General features: G+C 40.4%; 1 protein-coding gene across 7 annotated transcripts in view; it reads right to left on the reverse strand.

The window, feature by feature from the left end:
* NCOA7 (nuclear receptor coactivator 7) overlaps positions 1-12,700 on the reverse strand; it is a 157,020-nt gene that overhangs the window by 18,172 nt on the left and 126,148 nt on the right. For all 7 annotated transcript variants that reach the window (XM_032274861.1, XM_032274862.1, XM_032274858.1 and 4 more), the window contains one exon: positions 8,153-8,300. In XM_032274861.1, the coding sequence (XP_032130752.1) occupies positions 8,153-8,300 (148 nt within the window). The remainder of the gene's footprint in view (positions 1-8,152; positions 8,301-12,700) is intronic.

A 12,700-nucleotide genomic window follows, 5' to 3' on the forward strand; every position in this document is an offset into this window, starting at 1 on the left:
ATCACTTGAACCCAGGAGGTGGAGGTTGCAGTGATCTGAGATCATGCCACTACACTCCAGCCTGGGTGACAGAGTGAGACCCTGTCACAAAAATAAAAAAAAAAATAAAAATAAAAAAAAGTTTTCTCCATTGTACTTTTCTGTCATTTCAAAATATCCTGTAATACATAGGTATTACTTTTATAAAGTGAGGAAATATTTATGGATTTTTCACATGGGAGGATGGACTGGTGGGTGGGCTGAGTCTGGAGATGCCCTTGGGAGTCTGAGGGAAGGGTGCAGGGAGCCTGATGAGGGCAGTGGTGGTGGAAGGAGCAGAGGTCCCTGCTCCCCTTAAGATCAGAATCAACAAGATTCTGCCTCAAGATAACTGACTAGCTATGATGATGAAAGAGAAGAATCTAGAATGTTATCTAGGTTTCTGGCATGGACACCAGTAATTAAGATGGGGATATGTGAGGAGAGGCAAGTTTTGGGGAAAGATGAATTGTTTTGGACATACTGAGGATTAGAGATCTGTTAGCTTCCAAGGCAGTGCAAGATTCTCCTTTCCCATCCATCAAGGGGAACAACACTGTGACACTGGCTTGGTTTCAGGTAATGCTAATGAGCTGAACTTGCTCCTGCACAGGAGGAAACATAGCCAGCAATTTTCTCCTCATCGCACTTTTGGACTCTGTCTTCCACGTAGAGAGAAAGCAGGAATAAGGTGGCCTGAACCATCTTATCACCTCTCTCCAACTATCTTTTCTTTCCATGTGTCATGAGCATTGGCAAAGGCACTAGGAGCTTGGGACAGGCCAACCCATTGCTTCCTTCTCCATCCCTTCCTCTCTTCTTCCACTACAGGTGTGGAGACTGTCTTGCAGAAGGACTTGCCTTCTCTTTCATTCCTCTTTGGGGCTGGGCCCAAGAGGGCCTGGGGCAGACTGCTCAACCCATCTCCCCAGCTAGAGATGTTGAACTAGAACTCTCTTGCTCTGTGCACCTCTTTAGTGCCTTTTCCCCTAGAGTTAGTATGTGTAGTCTCTTTTCCTACTGGAAGACTCGAGACTCATGTCTAAGATGAGAGGAAACAGGCAGAATAGGCCTTAAGAAAACTGCTTTAGCTCTAGATATTCAGGCTGTCCTAGTCAGGTAAATATTGTATCTTCCCTTGAGTCTAAACCTTCTCTCCAGAACTCTGCATTGGGGTGAAAGGCTATAGCCTCAGTTCGAAGATGTACCCTTTCTGGTTTTGTTTCCTCTGTGCTTATATTTCATGCAGGCCTCCTAGCCAAGGATGACTAGGAGAAGACAGGACTTGATATTCTTGAGTCCCTTGGCCAGAACACCAGTATCACCCATCTTTGCCTCATGGAGATTTCTAGTAGGGCCTGTGGAACATCTATACCCTCTAGAGTAGTAGCTTGGGAGAAAAGGGCACATGGAGAGGCAGGTGCAGGATCAGCACTACAGGCCACAAGAGCAGGTGAGCTCATCTAAAGAAAATGTAACAAATGAGAAGAGAGCTGAGAACAAGCTTCTAGGGAATACCAAAAAAAAAAAAAAGAAAAAAAGAAGAAGAAGAAAGAAGAAAGAAGAAGAAGGAAGAAGGAGGAAGAAGAAGGAAGAAGGAGGAAGAAGGAAGAAGAAGGAGGAAGAAGGAAGAAGAAGAAGGAAGAAGGAAGAAGAAGGAAGAAGGAAGAAGAAGAAGGAAGAAGGAAGAAGGAAGAAGAAAGAAGAAGAAAGAAGAAGGAAGAAGAAAGAAGAAGAAAGAAGAAAAGAAGAAGAAAGAAGAAGAAAGAAGAAGAAAGAAGAAAGAAGAAGAAAGAAGAAGAAGGAAGAAAGAAGAAGAAAGAAGAAAGAAAGAAGAAAGAAGAAAGAAAGAAGAAAGAAGAAAGAAGAAAGAAGAAAGAAAGAAGAAAGAAGAAAGAAAGAAGAAAGAAGAAAGAAGAAAGAAGAAAGAAAGAAGAAGAAAGAAGAAAGAAAGAAGAAAGGAAGAAAGAAAGAAAGAAAGAAGAAAGGAAGAAAGAAAGAAGAAAGGAAGAAAGAAAGAAAGAAGAAAGGAAGAAAGAAAGAAAGAAGAAAGGAAGAAAGGAAGAAAGGAAGAAAGAAAGAAAGAAGAAAGGAAGAAAGGAAGAAAGAAAGAAAGAAGAAAGAAGAAAGAAGGAAAGAAAGAAAGTAAGAAGAAAGAAGAGGAAGAGGAAGAAGAAGAAGAAAGAAAGAAGAAGAAGAGGAAGAGGAAGAAGAAGAAGGAGGAAGAAGAAGAAAGAAGGGAAGAAGGAAGAAGAAGAAGGAAGAAGAGAAGAAGAAGAAGGAAGAAGAGAAGAAGGAAGAAAGAAGAAGAAGAAAAGAAGAAGAGGAAGAAGAAGAAGAGGAAGAAAAGAAGAAGAGGAAGAAGAAGAAGAGGAAGAAAAGAAGAAGAGGAAGAAAAGAAGAAGAAGAGGAAGAAAGGAAGAAGAAGAAGAGGAAGAAGAAGAGGAAGAAGAAGAAGAAGAAGAAGAAGAAGAAGAAGAAGAAGAAGAAGAAGAAGAAGAAGAAGACGACGAAGAAGAAGAAAGAAGAAGAAGAAGAAGAAAGAAGAAAGAAGAAAGAAGAAGAAAGAAGAAAGAAGAAGAAGGTCGTCGTCGAAGTCATTTCAGAAAGACTGCCCAGAGACAAGGGGAAAAACAGATTGCCTCCCCCCACAAACTATATTAAAAAACAAAGGGGCAGGCATAGTGGCTCACACCTATAAACTCAGCACTTTGGGAGGCTGAGGCAGGAGGACTGCTTGAGCCCAGGAGCTCAAGATCAGCCTGGCCTACATAGGGAGACCTAATCTCTACAACAAATAAATAAATTAGCTGGGCATAGTGGTGTGCACCTGTAGTCTCAGCCACTCAGGAGGCCGAGCTGGATCACTTGAGCCTAGGAGGTTGAGGCTGCAGTAAGCTGTGATGGTGCCATTGCACTCCAGCCTGGGCAACAGGGAAACACCCTGCTGAAACAAAAGAAAGAGGAGGAGAGGAGAGGGGAGAGGAGGGGATGGGAGGGGAAGGGGGGGGGGAGGGGAGGTGAGAGGAGAAGAGAAAAAGAAAAGAAAAAAGAAAAGAAAAGCAAGCAAGCAGGCCAAAGGAGGCGAAGCCTAACAGATAGGCTTAAGTATCTTCAAACACTGGTCTCAAATAAGCAACTTATGCACTACAGAGAGACAAACATGTAAACACGTATACTGCTGAGCAACATCCTAAATAGCTATGACCAATGGGCTATGGGAGGACCTAAGTAAGTTTGCCTGAAAGCATCACAGAATTGAAAAAGCTGAACGTTGAAGGATAATAAGAATTCGCCATGGAAAGGTCTGTGTGTGCACAGGCGCACATTTGGGCCAGGGGGACGTGAATGAGAAAAGGAAGAATGAGTGCAAATGCACAGTGTAAGGTCCTGAATTCCTAAAGGGATCAGACCCAAGGGGCAGGTCTCATCATTCTTGGTCATTCCAATCTGACAAGTTTCCAGCCTTGGAAGAATCAACTGTCCCCCTGATAAATCTAACACCAGGCTGGGAGTGCTGCTGGAGAAAAATAACCTCACTTCGCTCTCTGATGCTGCTATAAATGCAAGAGTCAGGCAGTCATCCTGCTGTGGTTTCTCACTTAGCTTTTCTCCTTGTCTCCACAGTTGCTATTTCGTAACTTCTCCATATTCCTCTAATACCTGCTGTCCTTTCCTTCTGCTTCAGGGAAAACAGAAACCATCAGATGAGAAATGCTGTGATTTACCACCACAGAATCTACATTTTCCTTGTATATATCCCATTCTTCTTTTCTTGTATCCAATCACCTAAGACCAATCCTGCCCCAGCCCCCACATTCTCTATGGATTTTCAGGGACCTACTCTCCTGATTATTCCCTCCTTCGTTTTCTATCTTTCAGACCTTCTATTCTATCATCCTGTCTGACCTCCTTTAAAATGTTAAAGTCTCTCTCGCAAGAGGGAAAACCCTCAACCTCACTTTTTCCAGTTTAGTTACTGTATTATCTGATGCTTTCCTCCAAAACCAAATATGAGTTTGTTGTTCACATTTACTAGCTCCACTTACCCCCTACGCATTCTTTCAACCACTGAAATCTGAATTTTGACCCAGTGACTGTACTGAACCTGCTTTTGTGAAAGTCACCAGCTATCTCCTTGCTTTTAAGTCCAAAAGGCCTGAGGTCTTACCTTTTGGTTCCTCTGCAGCATTAGTCATTTCTGACAAATAACTCTCTTCTTGAAGCATTCCCTTCTGTTGGCTTCTAAGACATGACTTTCCTTTACTTTTCTCCCCATTCCCTGGTGGCTGCTCCTTGCGCTCTACTTTCTTTGGCCCTTTATTGCTGATATCCTTTAAGGGTCTCTTCTGAGCCATGTTTTCTTCCCACAGTACAAACTTTCCTGGGATGACCTGACCTCATCTACACCCATAACTTCAATTCTGCTCATGATTTCCAAAAGTATATCTTCAGATATTTTTCCTAAGTTCATTCTGAATTGCCTCTTGGACATTCCACAGGTACCTCAAACTCAGACTGAAAGCAGAACACGGGGCCTTTCCCCTTGCTATGCTCCTTATCTCAGGAGGGGGCAGGTACCACTATCACTCCAGTTCCTACTCTAAACAACAGGAAATCAATCTCAACGTCTTCCTTATGCTTCACATCTAATTACTCACAAAGTCCTGTGTATTTCACCTTTTCTCTACCTTACTAAGGTACTCACTTTTCTCTGTCCTCACTACCTCTCTTTCAGCAACCATTGCATCTCAATGTTCATTACTGCAAGAGCCTCCTACTGTGTCTTCAAGCCTCAAGTGTTGTACAACTCTCGTCTATTGAACATTTGGCAGCCAAACTGAGCTCTCTAAAATGCATGCCTGTGTGTATCCTCCATGTTCAGAACGGCCTTCCTACTTCCCTTAGGAAAGTGGCTAACCTCCCACACATGGGTCATTAGGTCCTTTGTGTTCTGCCCAGCGTACCTCTCCAACTTCAGCTCTTGCCACTCCCTCACTTATACTCTGTGTTCCTGGCACGCTGAATTTTTGTTAGTTCATCAAATGCCTCATGCTCTCTTTTTCTCCCCTGGGTTATTCCTCTGCATAGACTTTTCTACCTGACCAGACTTGTCCCATGTTCTACTCCCAACCCAACTATGCATACTCTTACTTCTGATCTCAGCTCAGATCACTCCTTCTGGGAATCTTCCCTGATTCCCCTGGCTTGGTTCCTGTGACTGACTACATGATCCTACTGGACTTGGCACCTCACCAATAATGGCAATTATCTCATTATACTGTAATCACTTACCTATACTACTTGATGTGAAAGTCTACTTGTATCATCCAGTGTGCCTCTAGCAAGGAAAGGGCTTAATAAGTGCTCAGAAGAAAATGACCAAGAGTGTTTCAGGTCAAGTTAAGGAGCCTGAATTTTATCTAGCAGGGAAAGAAGACCCAGCAGCAGTTTTTAAATAGGGGGGACTGTAAACATCATCAGGTCAGGGACTATCACTGTGTTTACCACTGCATCCCAAGCACCGAGCATGGCATCTGGCACTTGGTAGACATTCAAATATTCATTGAATGAATAGATAAATGAATAAAGTCTCACTAGAAAGATGGCTTTAGCTAAGATAGAAAGGATAGATTGAAATGAGAAGGACTAAAGTGGTGACATGATTTAGTGAGATGTGGCAAACAAAAGCAAATAAAGCAGGATCAATGAGGAAGGAATTATAGAAGCTGAATTTATGAGACATTTGTAAGAATGAACTGAAAAAAAACTTCAGGCTAGTCATATAAAAGAAAGAGAAAGAGTTGATGACACAAACCTTTCTAGTTTGGGTGATATGGGACTGATACAACCACTAAGCAAAATGAAGAATGTATACTGGGCAAAACAGAGTCATGAGGAAAGGTGTTTGAGTTGGAGACGATCCTGGACTCTCAGGTGGATATGCCTCATTGGCAACTAGGTTAACCATAAAGGAGGTGAAGGGGGTTGGAAAAGCAGATAAAGACCTAAGAATGGCCAACACTCAGGTGGTCACTGAGAACAGAGGTCCACTAAGGGAGATGGAGGAGAACAAGAATAGAAATCTCAGAGAGGAAAACATTTAAGGGGTACAGCAAGGAAAAGGAGTAGAAAGAAATGGTCAGAAGTGAGGTGAAGCTGGAGCATAGTGCTGTGCAAGCTGGGCGGGAAACAGTTTTCAGAGCTTGGGTGAAGTCATCTGTGTCAAATGCAGTGGAAATTTACACAGAATGAAGATGGCAATGAAGAGGTCTATGGTGAGGTAGATTTCAATGGTGAATGGAGAACAAGCTGAGTTGCAAGATTGAGAATGACTAAAGAGCAGCTGGGAAATTGGAGACTATGAATATAAACCAGTTTTTTTCAAGAAGTTTGATGGTGATAGGGGGGATATGGAAGAACCTGGAAAAAGAGTAAAGATGGAGAGACGTTTTCTTCCTCTAAAAAAGTAAACCTTTATCATAACCTGGTAAAAAAGGAGGTAGCAGGAAGGAGAGAGCAATGACATAAAAAAACAAAAAAGAAAGTTATACTGGATAAAACAAGAAGTGAGGCACAAGAGAAACCCTTATCCTGAGCCAAAAATGAGGGGTGCAGTAACAGCAAAAGGAAGAAATGGAGAAGAAGAAACATGGGGAAATCTTTTCCAATGGCTTCTTCATTGTAAAATGAAAGAAAAGCCAACCTCTGGGATTCATGCAACATGAAGTGAGCTAAGACAGCTTAAGCATTTCCTTACCTCTAACACTGGAGGTAAGGAAATGGAGGGCACTAGAGGTATGTAAAAGCATTTCTAATCATGGATAAGGACACAGATGAATTCAGAACCATGTATTTGTAATGGTACCATTCTCCTTCATGGAGAGGTTCTGTCTAGCAATGCTTGGCCGCCTAGGAGCAAAAAACTGTGAGGGCGGGTTCATTCAGGATTGCAGGCAGCCTAGATGGGTGCAGTGGATGGGAGAGGGGTGGAGGAACTCGGGAATCCTGGTAAGGGTGTGCTTGAATTAATTTATCATGCTGGGAAAGAAGAAATGCTAAGTGGGGTTCAAGGGAGCAGTAGGACAGGAAGCGGGGGTAGACCTATTTTTCCTGATCTCATCTCCCAACTTCTCAGTACTGCAAGCTTATTAAGTGTTGATAGCTTATGTTATCCATCATCCTATTTCCAGGGCCCTCCCCTGAAGTACTTGATACATGCTTGTCTGAGTGGATGAAGAAAACTGAGGTCTGGTAAATTACAGCTTTTGTATTCATCCATTTTCACACTGCTATAAAGATGCTACCTGAAACTGGGTAGTTTATAAACAAAAGTTGTTTAATCGACTCACAGCTTTGTATGGCTGGGGAGGCCTTGGGAAACTTACAATCATGGCAGAATGCAATGGAGAACTAGGCACCTTCTTCACAAGGTGGCAGGAGAGTGAGCGCAGGGGAAACTGCCACTTTTAAAACCATCAGATCTCATGAGAACTCCCTCACTATCATAAAAACAGCATGGGGGAACTGCCCCTATGATCCAATCACCTCTACCAGGTGCCTCCCTTGAAACATGGGGACTGGGGACACGGTGCCAAACTATATCAGCTTGTCAGCCAAAGCCAGTCCACCACCTGTTTTTGTATGACACTTGAGGTAAGAAAGATCTTATGGTTTTTAGGTGATACCATAAACATTAATAACAATATTTTGTGACACATAATACTAAGTGAAATGAAACACAGTCATGTTCATTCATTTACATACTATGCTTGCTTCTGTTCCATAATAGTAGCTATGAGTACCTGCAACAGGAATTGTATGGCCTACGAAGCCAAATATATTTATTATCTTGCCTTTTATAAAAAATAAATGTGCTGATCTCTGAACTAAGGCATGGAGCTATGGGTGAGAATATAAGTGAATCTGTCTTGCGTGGTCAGAATGAACTGTGTGCCTGTGTGCATGGTGGTGGTGGTGTTTTTTTCCAAAGGAGGAATGAAGTTATTTTCCTCTGTGATTTCATAGGTGCACAGGGACTCCAGTTTCTTACCAGCTTGCTACTTGGAATCAATGTGAGACTGCTTACTGCACCTTAGGAACTATGACAGTCGGACCCTGCCCAAGTGCTCACCTCCCAGCTCTTGGTTGTTGGCTCACTGAAGAAGTTGTCGATCATGTTCAGTTCTTCCTTCTCCACCACCACAAAGCCTTGCTCTTTGGCATCTTTCCCATAGACATCAGGAGACCACTGAACAAAGAATGTGTACAAATGATCCACCCTGAAAAACACGTTTGTGACAGATATTAACACCAAGTCTGCTCTTGGCAGGTGCTAATGTGGACTTCAGTACACAAATCATTTTTTCCCTGCTTGGGGAGTCTATTTTACAAGTTGGAAAATTTCCCACTATCAAGATTATCTCTACGAGTAGCCTTCCATATGCAAAATTAAGAGCCAATAAATAAAGTAGAAGTCCACGGGCACTGCAAAACTGATAAAACTGTCTTTCCATCTGAGGGAAAGATCAAGAGATGGAACGTAAAACTGAAAAACTAATGAAATACTTATACCAAATATTTTTTCCTCATTGAGTCTTCATTTATTGGATACTGTGTTCAGTGAGGACAAAATGTTGATCTCAAGCTTTAGCTAGGAACAAAGATTAACAATACTACAATGGGTCTTTATGGAGATCAAAGTACTATTGCATTGTAATTGCAACAAAACTTCTTTAGTGTCAGGAATAATACTAGCTACTATTTTAATATTAGAAAGAAACCTAATTTTATTGACACAGGAATGTTCTTTGCTTACAGCTTCTCTGCTCTATTATACATATTTACTGATGAAGGTTCCAAAGCACCTCTCCAGGCTTAATCAATAAAAATATGGCTAGTTCCTGGGAAGAGAATGAGAACTATGAAAATTGCAGCTTCTGAAATATGCTCCAAAGTTCATAGTGTAACCATCACAACAGGAGAAAAGGCAATGAGTATAATCAAATGATTCTTTTTTTTTTTTTTCCTTTTTGAGACACAGTCTTATTCTATTACCCAGGTTGGAGTGCAAAGGCACAATATCAGCTCACTGCCACCTCTGCCTCCCAGGTTCAAGCAATTCTCTGCCTCAGCCTACCAAGTAGCTGGGATTATAGGCACCTGTCACCACACCTGGCTAATTTTTTGTATCTTTAGTAGAGACAGGGTTTCACCACGTTGGCCAGGTTGGTCTTGAACTCTTGACCTCGTGATCCAACTGCCTCAGCCTCCCAAAGTGCTGGGATTACAGGCGTGAGCCACTGTGCCTGGCTTCATCAAATGATTCTTAAAGTATCTTCTAATCACTAAATGATAATTCAAATTTGAGGCTACTGTTTGGGACAATGTTAACTGATAATCTAAAAAATTTATAATTACATAAAATTGTAATAATATTAATAGGACTAAAACAAAAAAAGAAATACCGCCAAAATTCTGATATCCCAACAGATCAAGCCATTTTTAAGGTTTCCAAATTCCTGTCTGTGCTTGTCCACATGCGTACATAGTTTATACAGATTTCTTTTCACTGCAATCAGAGCCAAAACATAATTGTTGTATTTAACATTATATAATATACTTTTACCATGTTGCTAGTCCCTGCAGTCATGTTTAACAGTTACATTTCATGAAATTAATAAACCACAATTAGCTTGTATTCCTATGTTGTCAGGATATTTAGTTTGTATTTCTTTTATTGTATAAATGATTTGACAGTAAATATCTATACAGTGTATACCTTTCACCATGGTTTGAATTATCTCCTCAAGATTAGTTCCCAGAAAAGGGATTGCTGGGCCAAAGGGCATGATTTTATGGCTTGTAATTCATCCTGCCAAACAGCTCTTGAAAGGCTGACTAGTTTGCTCTGACATCAGCATTGCAGTTTGCGTCTTAAGTTTCATAACAACCTTGCTTATCCTTTTTTGTTAAAAGGAGTTTATATAAAGATTTAACTGACTCCGTTTGTATTCCTTTGAGTGGTGGGGGTTTGAATATTTTCAATATTTTCTTCCTGGTTGAAGCTTTTCTTTTGTGAACTGGCTTTTTGTGATTTGCAGTATCAATGTTTTTCTTTTTTTTTTCAGTTTGTAGGAGTCTTTACATGAGGTGAGCACTAACAACTATTAATTGTGTTTCCAAGCTGTTGTTTCCCTTTTTACATTAATCATGTCTTTTCCCCCACAGTACAGACTTACCAATTTTCTTATACTTTAAAGGTGTATTTCTTTATAGAGTTCTCCTTCAAAACATGGACTGTTGTCACCTAAAACAAGGTGTGTATCAGTGTATATGACAGGTTACCATTTCTATTAAAAAAGTAAATATAGATATTATGATTATACTTGGGTATGATGGTTATGTTTCAACTTGGTGTGGCCATCCATGATACCCAGCTTTTGCTCAAACACCAGCTTGATGTTGCTATTTAGGTATTTTAAGATGTGATTAACATTTATATCAGTAGACTCTGAGTAAGCAGATTACCCTCCAAAATGTGTGTGGGCCTCATCCAATCAGACAAAGGCCTTAAGAGAAGATAACAGAGGTCTCTTAAGGAAGAAGGATTCTACCTTCAGACTTTCTTCAAACTTGATACTGCAATACCCATTCTTTTCCCACTCTCCAGTCTGACAGCCTGGCCTGAAAATCTCAGACTTGCCAGCCCTTAACCATCCCATGAGCCAGTTCTTCGAAGTAGAGCTCTATGTATAATACACACATTTTGGTTCTGTTTCTCTGGAGAACCTTGACTAATGTTATACAACGGACTACTCTGAAAGGCTATAAAAGACACAGATCAAAGAGGTTACTTCTAGGGAATGGAATGGGGTGAAAGAAAGACATTTGATATTGTATATCTAACTTTCTTTAAATTATTTTAATATTTGGAATAGGTAGTACATTTATATGATTCAAACATCAAAATTATATTTTAAAAGGCATATAAGAAATTTCCTTCTTACTCTCATCCCTGTCTACCCCAAGCCCCTAGGTGATCACTTTATTCACTTCTTATATTTGTAGTATTACTTATGTAGATATAAATATGAACATATATTTTTTAATCTTATTATTCTCTATCTTGCTTTTTTCAATTAACAATATTTCTTAGATAGCTTTCCACACCAGTATCACTAGTATACAGACAGCTTCCTCATTCTTTATTTTACAGTTACACAGTACTTTACTAACTGGATTTACCATAGTTTATGTAACTATTCTCTGGATTGTTTCCAAGAGTGTACCGTAATGAACAATGCTATGATGAATTAAATTTGAATGTGTCATTTCATACGTGTACAGGTAAAGCCACAAGAAACATTCTCAGAAGTGGGATTGCATTGTGAAAGGAATGACTCACTTGTCATTTTCATATATAACCTCACACTCTTCTGTATAAGGATTATATTATTTTTGCCCTCCCATCAGCTATCTCTCTCTTGAACCTCTGAACTATTTTTGCCATGTAGAATGAACTCCCCTATTAAAAATTAACTTAGAGAATGTGAAATATATCACCACTCCAGAGAGGTTTGATAAATATACAACTATAAATCTCTTAGTTTTTTTAATACTTGAAAATCCAGTCCATGTTAAACGTATTGTGAAGTAGAGTTGAGAATCAACTATGCTTCACTATAACTTTTGGAAAAGGAAACATATATTAGGTGCATAGCCACACTGGATAAAATGTATGGGCATAAGTTGGTTCCTAATAAGTTTCTGTCCAGCTAACTTGAGAGAAAAAGGCATGTCGTCCCTAATATCTGAGAACCAGCCTGGTACTGTCAGCCAGGCCTTGGTGTTGCTAAGGGCTGGCTTAGCATTCACAGCTATGCCCGATGTTTTCCTATTTACCATAATTTTCCAGAACATCAACACTAATTAAGGCCATTCTATGACCATGCCAAATCACATAAAAACAAAACAACTCTGTAATTAGAGCTGAACACAAACAAAAACACGAACATTGTCCTGCCACAAAAATGACCAAACATCCCCCTAATTTGGGTAATAAGAGTGACTGTGCTTCCTTCCCAATTACGGCATTAGTCTTTCTAGTCTTCCTTCCTTCTAGATAGGATTTAATAAAATACCCAATCTTAAAATTACCCCTGCTTCCTGACAGCACCCCATTTAGAGCAAGGCCCTGCTTCCTTGAGTCCTCCCGCAAATCACCTAACACAAACCTAAATCCTACACCTCCTTTCTAGCATCCTCTTACTGAGGTGACCCACAGTTTCCTATGGCGTGTGTTCTCCCTTATTGCAACAAGTCAACCCAATTTACTCAATTACAGGTGTGTTCCTGTTAGTCTTTGTCTAGAGGGCACTGCTTCCTTTGACAACATTTCCTGTGAACCCACTATATGCCAATGAAGCTTACCTTCTGAAATGTTAGAGCTAAACACTGGATGGCATTCAATTCAGCTAACTTTCCTTAGATATCAGAGAATGAGGGCTCTGAATGAAAATGTCGGGATCATAGCTAGGATCTCCTGAGGTGGCAACCAGCATTCTATCACACTAAGAAGTCCTCATCTCATTCCACAGTGGTTTCTGAACCATTTCCCAGTTAATTTTCTAGTTATAACATAAGACACATTTTTATCACTTTTTGGAACCACTTTCCATTA

Source organism: Sapajus apella, unplaced genomic scaffold (genome assembly GCF_009761245.1).
Source record: "Sapajus apella isolate SASKATOON/1434 unplaced genomic scaffold, GSC_monkey_1.0 scaffold6, whole genome shotgun sequence".
NCBI lineage: Eukaryota > Metazoa > Chordata > Mammalia > Primates > Cebidae > Sapajus > Sapajus apella.